The 19,957-nt window shown below is 36.6% G+C and overlaps 2 protein-coding genes across 4 annotated transcripts in view; one reads left to right on the top strand and one right to left on the bottom strand.

Moving 5' to 3' along the window:
- Window positions 1-591, bottom strand: part of LOC123506068 (ras-related and estrogen-regulated growth inhibitor-like) — a 39,666-nt gene extending 39,075 nt beyond the window's left edge. Inside the window, exon 1 of one of the 2 annotated variants that reach the window (XM_045257920.1) lies at window positions 167-591. The gene's annotated coding sequence lies outside the window, so the exon portion shown is untranslated. The remainder of the gene's footprint in view (window positions 1-166) is intronic. The other variant, XM_045257919.1, reaches the window with a different exon arrangement.
- LOC123506070 overlaps window positions 1-3,938 on the top strand; it is a 101,626-nt gene extending 97,688 nt beyond the window's left edge. For both annotated transcript variants that reach the window (XM_045257922.1, XM_045257923.1), the window contains exons 2-4: window positions 1,377-1,609; window positions 2,086-2,260; window positions 2,872-3,938. In XM_045257922.1, the coding sequence (XP_045113857.1) occupies window positions 1,384-1,609; window positions 2,086-2,260; window positions 2,872-2,932 (462 nt within the window). In that variant the 5' untranslated portion in view covers window positions 1,377-1,383 and the 3' untranslated portion in view covers window positions 2,933-3,938. The remainder of the gene's footprint in view (window positions 1-1,376; window positions 1,610-2,085; window positions 2,261-2,871) is intronic.
- Window positions 3,939-19,957: the final 16,019 nt, after the last annotated feature.

The raw sequence follows: 19,957 nt of genomic DNA, 5'->3' as shown, positions 1-19,957 counted from the left end.
GAGAATATATATAGGAATGCAGTTATACAAGTACACCAGTGCATAGGTACACATTTGTGCAATACACAATAAGTATGCATGTGTTACTGTGATTGTATATGTAACGTAATTAGACTTAAATGAAATATGATAATCTGGAATCGGAAAGTGAGCTCTGAGTACTTACTTGTACGAGCACGGCGCCTTACTGAGCAGTGAGCACTTGGCCTCTCCCGTCAGAGTACTGCCACCGCCACTGCCACGTCCTGCACTTAGTACACTACTTTCTCCGCGTTCTCATGCTGAGGCAACACTTACTGGACCCTTGACACTTCTTTCTCTTTTCCTTTTCTGAATTCACTATATAGAAATATAACTTAATGACGAAATATTGTAATTTCCAACTTCTATCTTTCACAATTCATGGGGAAACAATGTAACGTTAATAAGAGGTCATGAAGCAGCAGGGGACGGATGACCAGTCACCAGACAACTGAGAGCAGTACGTATCTATCCGTGGGTAGAAGAACGAGCATATCACATCTGTTGTCTTGCTGCTCCTCTCCTCCCAGCACCGAGGCACTGCCCTCACTGAGGCACACCTCGAGCTGGCTCTTATGGCACGGGCTGCCAGATTCAGCTGTGCCAAAGGTGCCAGACCATAGGGTTGCTCAAAGACGTGGAGGGGAGGTGGGGGGGGCCAACACAGTGAACCACACTCAGTAAACCACCGACGCGCCATGCCGCGCCGCGAAGTGTCATCCTATCTTCCTAACTGATGTTTGAAATTTAATTTGGTCACTGCCTTTGTACTCACCATTTTAATGATTTCAAATGAAAATAACAGGCTCTCTCTCTCTCTCTCTCTCTCTCTCTCTCTCTCTCTCTCTCTCTCTCTCTCTCTATATATATATATATATATATATATATATATATATATATATATATATATATATATATATATATATATATATATATATATATATATATATATATATATATATATATATATATATATATATATATATATATATATATATATATACAGAGAGAGAGAGAGCTGTTGCTTTGGGAGGCCACATTGGCAGGGATAAGGTTATCGGTCGCATAATGCAAAGATATTGGTGGCGCAACGTTACATCCGATGTAGTAAAAACCAGTAAAACCTGCCCATGGTGCCTAAAAGCCAGCACTGTATTCAAGAAAGTTGACCAGAAACTACACAGTATCCCAATTAAGCATCAAAACATGTACCAAATTGGCATAGACCTATGCTCGTTGCCAAGGGGAGTTTGTCTTTATATAATTTGTATATAAGTACGATACTATTACTGTCATTTATACTGATAATACTTTTATATAAGCTAATCGTTGCATGCTTACAACTGTATTTTTAGGTCCTCCATGGGTCATGTCGTCATTGTGATGGCTGTTTGTTATTTTTCCACGTGGATTGAGGCTCGCCCTTTAAAATTGAAGGAAGCTGTAGAAGTGTCTCGGTTCCTGTACATTATCTGTCGTCATGGATGTGTTGCCATACAGATCAATGACCAGAGAGTTTGTGAACTCAGCCTCAGCAGACCTTCACAAGCTCACAGGAACAACGCAAAAAATCACATCTGCATATCAAGTAAATATTTACCATAAATTATGATAATGAATATATTTGTTTATACTTATACTTTCCTTGGTGTGAAATCAATTCCCCTATTTTGGTACTTTTTTATTATATTGAAAAATATCTGTTTTTCCAACAACAAAATTACTGATTTGGTAATTTCAGACCAATGGATTAGTTGAGTGCAACAACCGATCAGTTCAAAATTTTCTTCTTCGAACTCTGAGTGATCGATATGAAAATTGGGACAAATGTTTGCACGGTGTCTTATTTGCACTGAAGTAGGGGAAAAGTACTTAGAAATTAATTTACTTTAAAAGTATTGCCATTCTCATAAAGTTAGTTTTGTTACGTAACACATTAATTCATAATTCGTTACTGGCCACCACTGGGTAATACCATGGTAAGCCTGTGAGTTCTGGTCGAAACGTCTGTGTTTACTATTATTAGTTTCTTTTTTAATTGAATTGCTTTTTTTTTTTTTTTAGATCTACAGTCCAGGCCTCCACAAAATTTTCACCATTCAAGATGCTATTTGGCTGAGAACCTGTTCTTTTCATCAATGTGGACCATGAGTTCGCAGACTGCACCTCCAATCCTGACGATCCTGAGTTTGAGAAGACTGACTTCCATGCTACACTCTCAAAGCTCGAGATATTACAGGTATTTATTTCAGTTGCATCCAGCCGACTGTATCGGAAGGATTTGCTACCTTCAAGAAGAGTCTCGCAATGGATATGAAACACGAGATAATTGCAAAATATGAATGTGGTGTGCGTATCTGTGATTTGGCCCTGTGCGCTAACGCTAATTGTGACTGTAGTCAAACCATTGTTGGTGCATCATTCTGAGAATCCCATGGCCTTTAAAACACATAAGGTGTTAAAAGAGAAACTCCAGGTCATGTGGCGTGCCAATAGTAAGGCATGGGTAACTCGCCAATTCCTCCTCCGTACTACATATACAAAGTTCTGTCACAGCGTCAGTAAGAATGAATGAATGTTTGAGTTGTTATTTTTGGCAATATAGTACATTTATATCATGCATACAATAAACATTGTATTTATCTTATATTAAATTTATATTTGGTTGGTATTTAAAGCATGTTAATTATTTTTTAGGGGGTAAATTCATACCACTAGAACAAACTAATTCTATTTCCATTAATTTCTATAGGAAAAATTGATTTGATATACAATTTTTTTTATATACAACGATCGTCACGGAAAGAATTAAATTCATATGTCAAGGTACCACTGTATTTTATCTTACAGAATGTTGTCTTCAAGAAAACTGATGCCAACATCAAACACGCTCAGGCAAACCGCAAGCTGATTTTGCAGAGAGGACACAAACAAAGGAATTTCAATGTGGGCGACAAGGTGCTGCATTACAACCTCCGCAGAGCCGAAAGAAAAGGAGGCAAGCAAACCGATCCATGGGATGGTCCCTACAAGGTGGTTCAAGTTTGCGAGAAAGGGGTTATACTGTCTCATTAATGATTCCATCAAAGTCACCCTCAAGACAAAAGAGAAAGGATGCAACCTGAAGCCATTCTTTGAATGCAATCCTATAGCTTTACTACCGACTCCCTCAGTCACGTCATCGCCGCCATCTCCAAGTGTCCAAATTGTTGGGGTTCAGCAAAAAGGAGATTACTTTATAAGTTTTCTCTATTGACTGTTGCAACACAGTGAGCAATATGCAACAACTCTGGTGTTCAAGAAAAAATCAGGTCCATCCAGAAAAAAATAAAAATAATAATAAATTAATTAATTAATTAAAAAACACTAGTGAACCTCTTGCTGTTAGAGAAATTGAAGATGACAGAAATTGTCTTTTTTGTGCATTGTCGTACACCATCACAGGAGAAGAGGACCACCACGACATAGTCAGAAGCTTGATATGTGATTTCATTGCCAGCACTGAAAACATCATAGTTGACTCAGTGCGTCAGAATAAAGTGTGGAGAACAACAACTGAGATATTCGCAGCAGCCAACATGTTTCATGTGAATGATTGTGTATGGGCAAAGTTTGGTTCTATGTACACATGGCATATACATAGGGCAAAATGCAGAGAAGTAGTAAATGAGTCAGTGTACCTTGACAATAAATCAGGCAACCATTTTAACATAGTTCTTAGTGTGTAATGTGCACATGATGAGTGATAAGCTTCTGGATGGGAAAAAACATGAATAAATCTTTTTCATCTAATAATAGGAGTCATTTCAATTTGATGGGGATTCATCCAAAACCAGTTTCAGATGACTGAGGAGTGCTGTCTAACTAGATTTAACTGACTGGGGAGTGCTTTAAAACTAGTTTCAAGAGACTCTGGGAGTCATATCTTGGGGGAGTATCCTGAAATGTCTACACAAGCTCCGTTTGGCTTCCTCCTGTGGTGCTGTCCTTGGCCTCTCACACACACACACACACACAGATTTTAATTGTAAAGAGGTGTGTTGGGAGGACTGGTCAATGGAAGGATCAGAGACAACATGGGGAAATACACTATTGACACTGGCAATGGAAAATGTGTTAACTCAGTGGGTCAAAGAAGATACTAGGTTTGGAGGAGAGGGAGCATCGTCAAGACTGGACTTGGTCTTTAGTACAGAGCCAATGGTCATTGAGGAGATGAGGGTGGAGTGCCCTTTAGCAAAGAGTGATCATGCAGTTTTGGAGTTCAAGGTGATAGATGAAGAGAAATCTAGAAGAAATGAAGAATATAAAGTGGGAAGATGGAATTATGCCAAGACAGATTTTGGAAACCTAAAGAAATTCTTTCAAGAGACAAATTGGATGAAATTCAAGAGTGCTAAGGAGCAAATGAAAAGTGGAAGGAATTTATAAAAATATACAAAGAAGGTGAGAAAAATTTGTACCAATAAGACAACATAGAGAAGTTGGAAAGCAGGACTGGTTTAACGATAGATGTGAAAAGGCTAGAACAAGAAAAGAGGATGCATGGAAGAGGTGGAGAAGGAAAAGACGGATTAAGCAGTGGGAAAGTTACAAAAGAGCAAGAAATGAATATGTGTTGATTAGAAGAGAAGAAAGAAAGAAACAAGAAAAGGATATAATTGATAAATGTAAAGACCAACCAAGGCTTTTTACAGACATGTGAACAACAACATCAAAAATAGAGAAAGTATTGAAAGTTTAGAAGTAAATGGAGTATGCAGTGAAGATCCCAGGAAATGGCAGAGGCTATGAATGGATGCTTTCGGAAGGTATTCACAAAGGAGACTGCTTTTGACAAACCACTGGTAATGGAACAGAAAGGGATTATGAAGGAGTTTCAAGTAACTGTGGAGGAGATCAAGAATATGATGGGGAGTTTAGAAGTGAGAAAAGCTGTGGGACCTGATGGGGTATCAGGATGGATTTTAAGAGAATGCAGGAGCAACTGGCAGAAAAAGTTTGTGAAGTAATTGATGCCTCATTAAGGGAAGGTGTAGTGCCCCAAGACTGGAAAAGAGCTAACATTGTCCCAATCTATAAATCAGGTAACAAGAGAGACCCATTGAACTATAGACCAGTGTCACTTACAAGTGTGGTAGCTAAGATGTGTGAGAGGGTGGTGAAGAATAGATGGACAGACTTCTTGGAGAAAAATGACATACTTTGTGAGTGTCAATTTGGTTTTAGAAAAGGGCGTTCATGCACGACAAACCTGATATGTTACTATTCGAGGGTGATAGATGTAATACAGGAAAGAGATGGTTGGGCTGATGGAATATATCTGGATTTAAAAAAGGCCTTTGATAAGGTACCACACCGGAGACTGATCTGGAAACTTGAAATGGTAGGAGGAGTGCATGGCAGTTTACTAAAATGGATGGAAGACTTTTGGTAGGAAGAGAAATGAGAACAATAATTAAGGACAGACCATCAGAATGGGGCTTGGTGGAGAGTGGAGTTCCACAGGGATCAGTGTTGGCACCAGTAATGTTCGCGGTCTACATAAATGACATGGTGGATGGGGTGTCCAGTTATGTGAGCCTATTTGCAGACGATGCAAAATTGTTAAGAAAAGTGAGATGTGACAAAGATTGCGAACTACTCCAGGAAGACTTGGACAGAATATGGAAATGGAGCTGTACATGGCAAATGGAGTTCAACACGACAAAATGCAAGAAAATAGAGTTTGGCAAGAGTGAAAGAAGAATCAGGAGTATGTACAAGATAGGAAATGAAGACATAAAACCAGTCATGAAGAAAAAGACCTTGGGGTGACAATTACCAATGACCTATCGCCAGAGAGACATATAAACAAAATAATTGGAGAAGTATTGAACTTATTGAGGAACATAAGAGTGGCGTTCGATATTTAGATGAAGAAATGATGAAGAAAATAATTACTGCAATGATAAGACCGAGGCTTGAATATGCAACAATACAGTGGGCTCGAACTTAAAGAAACACATAAGGAAACTAGAGAAAGTACAGAGGGCTGCAACAAAAATGGTGCCTGACTTAAGAGATTTGACTTATGAAGACAGACTGAAAAGAATGCAACTTCCGACCCTGGAAAACAGAAGAGAAAGGGGAGACCTGATAGCAATATACAGAGTGATGATTGGCATGGAAAAATGGATAGGGAAGATCTGTGTATGTGGAATGAAAGAATGTCGAGAGGGCATGGGAAAAAACTAAAAATGGCCACTTATAGGAGAGATGTGAAAAAATATAGCTTCCCTCATAGAAGGGTGGAAGCATGGAATAGTTTAGACGTGGAAGTGGTCAACGCAAGGAATATTCATGATTTTAAGAAAAAGCTGGACATTAATAGATATGGAGACGGGACAACACGAGCATAGCTCTTTTCCCGTATATTACAATTAGGTAAATACAATTAGGTAAATACACACACACACACACAGGACAGACTGACAACAGAAAGCAATGAGCTGAAATTGAGATTAGTGGAATGAGAGAAGGTCAGTGCAATCAATCAAGGATTAAAGGAGGAATTACAAGAAATAAAGAAACAAAATGATGTACTAAAAGCCACATGTCAAGACTATGAAAACTCCTTAAGGAGCTTACAGGTAAAGGTACAGGTTGGGACTGTGGACAGGGTGGAAAGTGGATTGAGTGAAAACAAGTTGAAGGAACTACAAAATGCATGAAAATAGGAAAAGGAAAAGGAAAAAGTTAAATTTTCAGAGGTAGTAAAGAGACAAATCCAGGAAAACACTAAAGTTGCTGTAATACAAATAATTAAGAAAAATACACTTGGTTCAATGCTAGATGAGTAGAAGCTAAAATGTCAAAAGATAAAGCTTGGAAGAAACTCATAAAACAGAAATGACAACAATAGACAGCAGTAAAGGGATGAAAAAAAATAATATATTAGAGTATGGAGAGAAGAAGAAAGAAACTGAGAAAGATGTGATGAATAAAAGCAAAGATAAACCCAAACTTTTCTATAAGTTTATAAATGGCAAAATGAAGAACAAGGAAACAATAGATAAAATAATTAAAGAAGGGAAGACACACTAAAGAGAGAAGGAAATGTGTGAAGTAATGAATGAGATTTTCAAAACGGTGTTCACTGCAGATTTCACAGAACCTAATAGGACATTGCATTGCCAAGGATTACAGGAAATCACAGTGCACAAGGAGGATATTGGAAGATTATTGGATAAGTTGGATGTCAGAAAAGCAATGGGGCCAGATGGTGTATCAAGCTGGGTGTTAAAAGAATGTAAAGAGCAACTACTGGATCCAATTTGGGAAATAATTAAAAGTTCAATAAATGAAGGGAAAGTTCCACTAGAATGGAAGAGAGCCAATGTAATATCAATATTTAAAGGCAGAAAGGCAACTGAACCACTAAACTACAGACCAGTGTCACTTACAAGTGTTTTGGGAAAATTGTGTGAAATAATTATCAATAGAAAATGGGTTAAATATCTAGAAGAGGAACAAGTGATATCAAACAGACAATTTGGGTTCGAGACGGAAGTCATGCATATCAAACTTATAAAACTTTTACTCAAGTTATTGGAGAACTGGAAAACAGAGTATATGGGTGGACACCATATACCTGGATATAAAATGTCTTGATAAAGTCCCTCATGGAAGACTACTTTGGAAACTAGATAACATAGGGGGACTGCGAGGAACTTTGCTAGAATGGACAAGAGATTATTTGAAGGATAGGGAGATGAGAACTGTGATCAGAGATACATATTCATCTTGGGTTAACGTAACAAGCGAAGTGCCATAAGGGTCAGTGTTAGCCCCCATCATGATTCAGATTTATGTAAATGACATTCACATTTGGGTAAACATTTATATTAATTTATTTGCTGATGATGCCAAGCTGCTAAGAGTTATCAAAGCCAGGGAAGACTGTCTGCTGTTGCAGGAAGATATAAACAAGATTTATGAATGGAGTAGGAAGTGGAAATTGGAGTTTAATGCCAAGAAATGTCACATAATGGAACTAGGAAAGAGCAAAAGAAGACCAGTATAAAGCTATTTGGAAAGGAACAAATAATGAAGACTAAAGATAAAAAAAAAATATGGGAGTGATTATACAGGAAAATCTGAGCCTTGGAAAACATATAAGCAAGATATTTGGTATATCATATAAAGTGTTGACTAACATAACAGTAGCATTTCAATACATGGACAAAGATATGATGAAGAAATCATCACAAGCATGATATGTCCAAGGCTGGAATATGCAGCAGTGGTGTGGTCTCCGAGTGCTAAAAAAAGGATATAAGAAAGATTAGAAAGGATACAGAAGATTGCTATAAAGATGGTGCTGGAACTTAAGGACCAAACATATGAAGAATGACTGAAGATAGAATGAAGGGACCTAATAATAATGTACAAGATAGTCAATGGCATTGAAATATAGACAAGGAAGACCTGATGCTGGTGACAGAAGATGGCAGGACAAGAGGATATGTAAAGATGATCAAGATGAGGCAGTGTGTGAAGGATATTGAAAAATACAGTTTTCCACACAATGGTGGAGAAGTAGAATGCATTGAATAATGAAGTTGTTACAGCACATAATGTGCATAACTTTAGGGAAAAATTAGATAAATGGAGACATGGAGACAGGACACTATGATCCCTGCACAAACCCTGTACAATAAAACTAAGTAAATACAACTAGGCAAACACACACACACACACATACACACAGGCATGATAATGTTAAGGAAGGAGATAGTGATCAACCAAGTGGAATGTGGGGAAGGAAAAGCAGAAGTATTGTATATTAAGATGCATATTAATAAAAAAGAGTTAACAATCATTGTAACATATGTGCCACCAAAAACAAATTCATGGACCAATCAAGAATATAAAGACATGATAGATGACACAATAAGGAGTCTAATGAGAAGCGTTAAAGAAAGGAGAAAAGTGATATTAGTAGGAGATTTCAACTGTAAAGAAGTGGACTGGGAAAATTATGAAAGTGGTATGGGGAAGAAGCCTGGGAGAAAGATTCTTGAACCTAATGATAGACAATATGATGGACCAGAGAGTAAAGGAATGCACAAGATTCAGAGGAAACGAGCGAGCGAGATTGGACCTAGTTTTTACAAGGGTATACAAATTAATGACAAATATAAGATATAAGTGCCCATTGGGAAAGAGTGACCATGCAATATTAGAAATAGATATAGAAGAGGAAAGGAAGATAGAGACGATTCATACAAAGGAGACCGATTAAATTACAGAAAGGCTGATATTGAGAATCTCAAGAACTATTTTAAAACGTAGACTGGGAGGAGATGGAAAACTCAGAGACAATGCAAGACAAATATAACTTATTTTTGGAAATATACAAAACAGGAGTCAGGAATATGTCCCAAAATATAGACCAAAAGAAGAAGGAAAGAAAGATTGGTTTAATGCAAGGTGTGCTAGGGCAAAGGAGAAAAGAGATGGAGCATGGAAAAGGTGGAGGAGAAATAGGAATCCAACAAACAAGGAAAACTTCAAGGCAGCGAGAAATGAATATGTTAAGGTGAGGAAGGAAGAGGAAAAGAACTTGAAAAGATATTGTCGAAAAATGTAAGGAGCAACCAAAATTGTTCTATAGATTCATAAATGGAAAAATTAGGCAAAAAGAAACAATAGAAAGGTTAAAAGGAGAGAACGGGATGGTGGAAGACCCAAAAGTATGGCAGAACTATTAAATAAAAATTCCAGGAGGTCTTTACTAAAGAATCCAAATTTGAGAGGCCACAGGGTAATGGAGAGACAATCTATATGAAAGAGATTAAAGTAACCAAGCTTGAAATAAAAGAGTTAATGAAGGAACTGGATGAAGAGAAGGCAATGGGACCGGATGAAGTCTCAGGCAGAATACTGAAAGAATGTAGGGAAGAACTAGCAAGTCCTATATACAACATCATAAAATGCTCAATAGAAAATGGAACAGTGCCAGTAGAATGGAAAAGAGCTGAGGTGGTTCCCATATATAAGAGCGGAAGGAAAGAAGAACCTTTAAATTACAGACCGGTATCACTAACTAGTGTAATATGCAAGATGTGTGAAAGAATAATAAAGAAACAATGGATCGAGTTCCTTGAAGACAACAAATTAATATCAAATAGCCAATTTGGTTTTAGAAAAGGACGGTCTTGTGTAACTAATTTATTGAGTTTCTATTCTAGAATAGTTGATAGAGTACAAGAGAGAGAGGATGGGTTGACTGCATCTATTTGGATTTAAAAAAGGCGTTTGACAAAGTGCCACACGCAAGATTACTGTGGAAGTTAGAGGAGAAGGGTGGCTTAAAAGGAAGCACATTGAGATGGATAGAAAATTATTTGAGGGGGAGAGAAATAAGGACGGTAGTTAAAGATATGAAGTCCAAGTGGAGAGCAGTAGAAAGCGGAGTGCCACAGGGGTCAGTATTGGCACCAGTACTTTTCCTCATTTATATTAACGACATGCCAGAAGGAGTGAACAGCTACATAAATTTGTTTGCGGATGATACGAAACTGTGCAGAGTTATAAAGCAAAAGGAGGATTGTGAAATACTGCAAGAAGACCTAAATAAGATCTGGGAATGGAGTAAGAAGTGGAAATGGAATTCAATGTGAACAAAAGCCATGTCATGGAAATGGGAAAGAGTGAAAGACGACCTGTGGGAATCTATAAGATGGGAGATGGAGTAGAACTGGAGAAAGTCAAAAAGGAAAAGGACTTAGGAGTGACGATGGAAGAAAACAATCAACCAGTAAGCCATATTGATAGAATTTTTAGAGAAACATATAATTTGCTGAGGAATATTGGAGTAGCATTTCACTACATGGACAAAGAAATGATGAAGAAATTGATAAATACTATAATAAGACCCAGATTGGAATATGCAGGAGTAGTGTGGACCCCTCATAAAAAGAAACACATAAGGAAATTGGAGAGGCTACAAAAAATGGCTACAAGAATGGTCCCAGAACTTGAAGGGATGACATATGAGGAGAGACTAAAGGCTATGGATCTACCAACCTTGGAACAAAGAAGGGAGAGAGGAGACCTGATACAAGTCTATAAATTGATCAACGGAATGGACCAAGTGGATAATGAGCAACTGATCCTAAGAGAAGAATATGAGACCCGAAGCACAAAATCGCATAGTAAAAAGCTGAGAAAGGGAAGATGTCTGAGAGATATTAAAAAATATAGTTTCCCAGAGATGTATTGAGACGTGGAACAGTTTAGATGAAGAAGTAGTGTCTGCAACGAGTGTGCACACTTTTAAAGTAAGATTGGATAAGTGTAGATATGGAGACGGGGCCACACGAGCATAAAGCCCAGGCCCTGTAAAACTACAACTAGGTAAATACAACTAGGTAAATACACACACACACACACACACACACACACACACACACACACACAGAAGAATTGAAGAAGATAAAAATTATAGTTACATATGTTCCACCAAAGACTAATACATGGGGAACAGAACATAAAGATATGCAAAAAGGGTGATAAAGTACTTTGATAACATGATAAGAAGAGATAGAAGAATACTTTTAGTTGGAGACTTTAACTGTAAAAAAAGTAAACTGGAGAGAGATGGAAGTAATGGATAATGCTGGGCAGTGGAATGAGAAAGTGTTACAGTTGACTATGGTTAATGTAATGGACCAGTGGGTGGAAGAGTCAACAAAGTACAGGGGGAAGAAGAACCATCATTACTTGACCTAGTTTTCACAAAGAAACCAGAGCTCCCTCCAATCATACAATACTTTAGTCCAATGGAGAGAAGTGATCATGTGACATTGGAGATGCAAATTCAGGAGGAAGATGAGATAAGTTACAGAGATGACTACAAAAGGAGAGCGATTAAATTATGCAAGAGCAGATTTTAAAAAATTAAGGATCTATTGTGCTGATATTGAGGGGAAAGACATTATGTACAGAAAAACAGTACAAGGAAAATATGACATATTCTTACAGAAATATAATGAAGGAATAAAAAAAAATTGTACCTGTTTACAGTATACAGTTAAGAAAAAAAATACATGATTGGTACAATGCTAGATGCATACAAGCAAAAAAGACAAAAAATAAACTCATAAAACAGGGAAATGACTATAACATATGACAGTACAAAGATGCCAGAAATGGATATATTAGAGTTAGGAGAGAGGAAGAAAGAAACTTTGAGAAAGATGGAATGAATAAAAGCAAAGCTGAGCCCAAACTTTTCTACAAGTTTATAAATGGCAAAACAAAGAATAAGGAAACAATCGAAAAAAATTATTAAAGAAAGGAAGACATACCAAACAGAGAAGGAAATGTGTGAAATAATGAATGAGAGCTTCAAAACGGTGTTCACTGCAGAATTCACTTTGGGAACTGAGTGGATGCCCTTCTTACCTTCGGATCATGGCCATGATTCAAACACATGAGCTTGAGGACTCCTTGGTCCCCCAAATACATGTGGTTCCACTGTACCACAGCAGCCCCAAGGAGTTCCTTATAAAGGTTGGTAAAAGAATAACAGATGAAGTTCAACAATTTACTAATTCACTCTTACATAGGCCATGAAGGCACAACTTTGATCTCAGTACCAAGAGTGGCGCAAAGGAATGAAAATATGCATAATTAACAACTGCAAGTGGATAGCTATGTAAGATAAATAAACATAAAGTACAGTATATAAAATCTTGAGTGCCTATTGAAAAATTGTACTCAAATACGAGATGTAATAAGCTAAACAGAATATTATACATTCTAAATACACATATGTGAGGACAACCATCATATTTTTGCAATGCTTGGAGAAAAAAAGTAACTGAAATACCAGAAACTACTTAGAAAGAAAGGAGGAACAGCAGTGCAGGCAGGACAGTCATGGCTGATCAGAATGCAGGATTAGATCTCAAGTCTTGATCATTTTGCTTCACATTCTAAACCTATTTCCACTGGAACTACTTTCAAAAGTAACAAATATTATTAGTTGGTTTCTCATGGGCATTCTAATATCATTGTTGATACATAATTCTTGCTAAACTATAGCTCAAACAATGAAAACAGCCTTTATGGCCTCAATAACTTTTATTTGAACCTAATAACTTCTATTGCAGCCTATTTAACTATCAATGGAATAAAAGAGCATCCTTGAAAAGGATGCTTTCATGACAGGATAATCAACTATCACTAGAAGCAAGAAAACATACTTAAAAGCCAAATAAGTTCCACTATAGTCTGCTAACTATCCTTGAAATTATTAAAACATCCTTTGAAAACATGAATAACTTCTATTACAGCTTTTAAAAAGTATGACATTCATAACATCAATCAGTTGAACATCTGACATGTTACTGTTCTTACCTTGAGTGTTCTGCCTGGGATTTGATCTCCAGCTTTTCCCTCCTATGGCTACCTTTATAAGATCAGTTTCTTGGTGTTTCTATGATGCTTGTTAAAGAAGAGTGAGGCATTACAATAACAATGAAAGATGTAAGTACTGCAGTTACAAACTTCTATATCACTAGTTTATGGGTTTATAGTTAACTACAAGCCTAGGTAACAATACTTGCAGTACTGCTATGCTGAGCTACAGATTGGTTGGTGAGCTGAATGGAACACACAAAGCATACACTCTAATTATGATAGTTCTACTTGATTACCTTTGCTATTTTTTCACAGTACAGTGTTAGATACTGTAAAACTATAATAAACCCAAACAATATGCCCAGTTTTTTTGTTTTTTTAATATATATATACATATAATCTTAAACCTCCAGCAGCAACAAAGTAATACAGTTGTGGCCAGAAAGCTATTATCATGTCACACTCACTTCTGCTCTACTGAGTGCTTTTCCTCAAACTTATATATCCTCCAGTCTACTGACAATCTCCTTACAACACTTAACAAAGGACAGAGACTAGCCAGAACAGAGGATATAATACTGAGGGAAAAGGTAAACAAAGAAGGAGGGAGTCCAGCATATTACAAGGCTGTAACTGTATAGCACAATTATAACTGCTTAGAACTTACACATAGCAGAGCTTACTGTACTATCACCATTGTTTCTCATGCTATAGATACCTTTAGCTTTTAGTAGTAACAATGAATGTAAGGCACATTTTCAATGTGTTAAATAACAGTTAACTATCTTAGTTGCTCAGTTAACTAGGAACAAGAAAAGCATTTGGGTGGCATGAGATAAATATATCAAATTCCATATCTGATTGTCACTTAGGCTCATATTCTGAAATGCTTGTTTCCCTCATCAGGGCTGTTTCCAAAGGTTGTAGCAATGATTAGATGAGTTCTCATGGAATTATTTCCTACTGATGAGGCAGGATCTTAGTTAAACTATTATATGATTCATGAAAATACACACAAGAATCCCAATGACTTTCACTAGACTAATTACAGCAGGCAAGTTAAGATGTTGAAATGTTTGAGAATACTCATATTTTACACACATGCACACATACACACACAATGTGGCGAAACTGTACAAGACAGATGTGTAAACAACAGCTCAGATAAATTGCCGAGTACCAACTATGAAGCCCACCAGACCTGGTGATGTATTACAGAGAAAGAGTGGGCCTAGTCAAGTGATTCTGTCTCTAAGTTAATTTGAATTTGCTTGCACTGAGGCAGAAAAAGTATGGAAAAGGAGGAGAATGTAGATGGCACTGCTACCAATATAAACAGCATGGGAGCCAGGCTCAGGGAGACAGAGATGATTGGAATGCCTTTGGGATCAAGATAGCTAGAAGGCTGGAATAGTGAAATTGAATTTTCTGGCTTCAAGGAGGAAAAAACAAATATGCAAAGGATATTCACAGTGCAAAAAGAAATGAAGTGTTTGAGGAAGATGATTGTTATGGTATTTGAGAAGCAGGATCAGCTGATTGTGGAAAACAAGACACTGAAGAAGTGACAAGCTAGAAAATACAGTTAAAATTAACAATGACATGAAGAAAACTGGTTGAAATAAAAATGGAAAACAGCACCGTTAAGGGCAAATGTGAGAACTATGAAGTGGTATTACAAGGACTACTGGGGAAAAGCAATCATGTGACATTAGAGATGCTAATGCAGGAGGAAGATGAGATAAGTTACAGAGAAGACTATAAAGGAGAGATATTAAATTATGCAAGAGCGGATTTTTAAGTCGCCAGTACAAAGATACTAGAAATTAATATATTAGAGTAAGGAGAGAGGAAGAAAGAAAGTTTGAGAAAGATGTAGTGGGTAAAAGCAAGCATGAACCCAAACTTTTGTATAAGTTTATAAACAGCAAAACAAAGAATAAGGAAACAATTGAAAAAGTAATTAAAGAAGGGAAGACATACCAAACAGAGAAGAAAATGTGTAAAATAATGAATGAGAGCTTCAAAACTGTGTTCACTGCAGAAGATGATTTCACAGAACCTAATACATACGTCGTTGACCTCTTACGAGTTAAAATGGCTTTCGATAGAGTACCACATAAAAGACTCTTATGGAAAATAGAAAACATTGGAAGAATACAGGGAAATATCTTACACTGGATGATGGACCACTTAAAAGATAGGGAAATGAGAACAATGATAAGAGACACCCCATCAAGTTGGAACACAGTTACTAGTGGCATACCCCAGGATTAAGTGCTGGCACCAATTATGTTCCCAAGTATATATTAACAATACACAAGAGGGTTTCAGTAGCTACATGAATTTGTTTGCAGACAATGCAAACATTTTAAGAGTAATAAGGAACAGTGAGGACTGTATGGAATTGCAGAAAGATATTAACAAGATCTGGGAATAAAGCCAAAAATGGAAATTAGAATTTGATATCAGGAAATGCTATGTAATGGAAATGGGTAAAAATAATAGAAGACCTATGCGGGAATATAAAATGGGAGAAGAGATTATAATGAAAAGGAGTGAAGAGAAAGACCTGGGAATAATTTTACAAGACACCCTGACTCCAGAAAGATACATAAATGGGTTATTTGCTTCAACACACAAGACACTAACATATATCAAGGTGGCATTCAGTTACCTGGATAAGAGTATGATGAAAAGATCATAAACACTATGATAAAACATAGGCTAGAATATGTAGCAGTGGTGTGGTCATCATATAGGAAACACCATCAGAAAACTAGAAAGAATCTAAAGGACTGCTACAAAGATGGTCCCAGAAATAAATGATCTTCCCTAAGAAGAAAGACTGAAGGAAATGGAACTACCAACTTTGAGAGATAGACTGGAAAGAGGAGATCTAATAACGATGTATAAGTTGGTAAACCATATAGAAAAAATAGATAGACAAGACCTGGTATCACTAACAGAGGATGAAGATAGACTGACAAGAGGACACTCCAAGATCATGAAAAATCAGTGTTTGAAGGTCATTAAAAAGTTTAGTTTTTCACATAAGACAGTGGAAATCTGGAATGGATTGAGTGAAGGAGAAAGTGTACACAAATTTAAGGAAAAGTTGGATAAAAGTAAATATGGAGACAGGTCACTATGAGCCCTGCTCAAATCCTGTACTATACAACTAGGTGAATACATATTGAATTAGATGCCTGTGGATGACCTTTTCAAATACTTATTCCACAGATCTTAACATGTACACAGTGCACAGCAACCAAATCAAAGGTCTATGCATATTTCTCATTCTTTATGACGGAAATTATTAGGAACATGAAGGGCAGAGGAAGGGTAAGGTCATGTTAAGTCAGTAGTGATGATGTTTCTTTTGCTACGAAAAGATGTCTAGAAGAATCATCATATGCTACAAACTTATCAAAACTATTGCAGAATGAATTAATGAATTATGACAAGAAAGAGCATATATACACAGAGGCAGAAGAGTATACATAACAAATCCTGTGTACTACTCCTAGGTAAACATACACATACCTATCATCAATTACTTTCATTTGACATCATATTAACATTAAAAACATTATTATAGTGGTCCAATCATGTGTGTGTGTGTGTGTGTGTGTGTGTGTATTTACCTAGTTGTATTTACCTAGTTGTAGTTTTACAGGGCCTGGGCTTTATGCTCGTGTGGCCCCGTCTCCATATCTACACTTATCCAATCTTACTTTAAAAGTGTGCACACTCTTTGCAGACACTACTTCTTCATCTAAACTGTTCCATGTCTCAATACATCTCTGCGGGAAACTATATTTTTTAATATCTCTCAGACATCTTCCCTTTCTCAGCTTTTTACTATGCGATCTTGTGCTTCGGATGTCATATTCTTCTCTCAAGATCAGTTTCTCATTATCCACTTGGTCCATTCCGTTGATCAATTTATAGACTTGTATCAGGTCTCCTCTCTCCTTCTTTGTTCCAAGGTTGGTAGATCCATAGCCTTTAGTCTCTCCTCATATGTCATCCCTTCAAGTTCTGGGACCATTCTTGTAGCCATTTTTTGTAGCCTCTCCAATTTTCTTATGTGTTTCTTTTATGAGGGGTCCACACTACTCCTGCATATTCCAATCTAGGTCTTATTATAGTATTTATCAATTTCTTCATCATTTCTTTGTCCATGTAGTGAAATGCTACTCCAATATTCCTCAGCAAATTATATGTTTCTCTAAAAATTCTATCAATATGGCTTACTGGTTGATTGTTTTCTTCCATCGTCACTCCTAAGTCCTTTTCCTTTTGACTTTCTCCAGTTCTACACCATCTCCCATCTTATAGATTCCCACAGGTCGTCTTTCACTCTTTCCCATTTCCATGACATGGCTTTTGTTCACATTGAATTCCATTTCCCACTTCTTACTCCATTCCCAGATCTTATTTAGGTCTTCTTGCAGTATTTCACAATCCTCCTTTTGCTTTATAACTCTGCACAGTTTCGTATCATCCGCAAACAAATTTATGTAGCTGTTCACTCCTTCTGGCATGTCGTTAATATAAATGAGGAAAAGTATTGGTGCCAATACTGACCCCTGTGGCACTCCGCTTTCTACTGCTCTCCACTTGGACTTCATATCTTTAACTACTGTCCTTATTTCTCTCCCCCTCAAATAATTTTCTATCCATCTCAATGTGCTTCCTTTTAAGCCACCCTTCTCCTCTAACTTCCACAGTAATCTTGCGTGTGGCACTTTGTCAAACGCCTTTTTTAAATCCAAATAGATGCAGTCAACCCATCCTCTCTCTCTTGTACTCTATCAACTATTCTAGAATAGAAACTCAATAAATTAGTTACACAAGACCATCCTTTTCTAAAACCAAATTGGCTATTTGATATTAATTTGTTGTCTTCAAGGAACTCGATCCATTGTTTCTTTATTATTCTTTCACACATCTTGCATATTACACTAGTTAGTGATACCGGTCTGTAATTTAAAGGTTCTTCTTCCTTCCACTCTTATATATGGGAACCACCTCAGCTCTTTTCCATTCTACTGGCACTGTTCCATTTTCTATTGAGCATTTTATGATGTTGTATATAGGACTTGCTAGTTCTTCCCTACATTCTTTCAGTATTCTGCCTGAGACTTCATCCGGTCCCATTGCCTTCTCTTCATCCAGTTCCTTCATTAACTCTTTTATTTCAAGCTTGGTTACTTTAATCTCTTTCATATAGATTGTCTCTCTATTACCCTGTGGCCTCTCAAATTTGGATTCTTTAGTAAAGACCTCCTGGAATTTTTATTTAATAGTTCTGCCATACTTTTGGGTCTTCCACCATCCCGTTCTCTCCTTTTAACCTTTCTATTGTTTCTTTTGCCTAATTTTTCCATTTATGAATCTATAGAACAATTTTGGTTGCTCCTTACATTTTTCGACAATATCTTTTCAAGTTCTTTTCCTCTTCCTTCCTCACCTTAACATATTCATTTCTCACTGCCTTGAAGTTTTCCTTGTTTGTTGGATTCCTATTTCTCCTCCACCTTTTCCATGCTCCATCTCTTTTCTCCTTTGCCCTAGCACACCTTGCATTAAATCAATCTTTCTTTCCTTCTTCTTTTGGTCTATATTTTGGGACATATTCCCTGACTCCTGTTTTGTATATTTCCAAAAATAAGTGTGTGTGTGTGTGTGTGTGTGTGTGTGTGTGTGTGTGTGTGTGTGTGTGTGTGTGTGTGTGCACACAAAAATTTTTTGGACTGTCATTGCCATAGCTAATGTTTAAAAAGTTATAGGTTTTATTGTCTTCATTGTACAACACCATATTACATGAAAATATACTTCTATCCAAAGATGCAAATATACTTCTATCCAAAGATGCATTAGTCTCTTATCTTACATGTATATTTGGAAAACAAAAAAAGTCTCCTTTTATAAATAATAACTAATTACAAAAATATATAATTATCTCTATTATCATTTTCAGCTAAAACCATGCCAAGGTATTCATGACTTTCATCACATTATCTTAAAATTAATACAAGGTCTCATAGTGTACAATTTCATAATATACAATCTTTCATTCTCAATAAAATAAAAATCTAATTCTGTCTGCCTTATCACATTCTTATATTGTCAATAAAACACAACTTCAAACATTAAACAGCTCTATTTTTCAGATTTATGCCTGCTTAATTAAGTGTGTGGATTACACAATTTCTGATTCACATATATATATATATATATATATATATATATATATATATATATATATATATATATATATATATATATATATATATATATATATATATATCATACGAGCAAGCAAGCAAACAAGCAAGCCAGCCAGCACTCACTCACACATACACAAACTCATATATAGAAATGCAGGTTCATTAGCCTTCCATTTTCACTTCCATATAAGGGGGCAGAGCATCTAGCTTTATGCTACTGCTAAGCAGACTAATATTTGGCTCCTAGTTTTGGCCAAGAGACCAGAGGTCATAAGGTGAAAAAA

This window comes from Portunus trituberculatus, chromosome 19, assembly GCF_017591435.1.
Source record: "Portunus trituberculatus isolate SZX2019 chromosome 19, ASM1759143v1, whole genome shotgun sequence".
In the NCBI taxonomy this organism is placed as follows: Eukaryota; Metazoa; Arthropoda; class Malacostraca; order Decapoda; family Portunidae; genus Portunus; species Portunus trituberculatus.
This window is presented reverse-complemented; position numbering and strand designations above follow the sequence as displayed.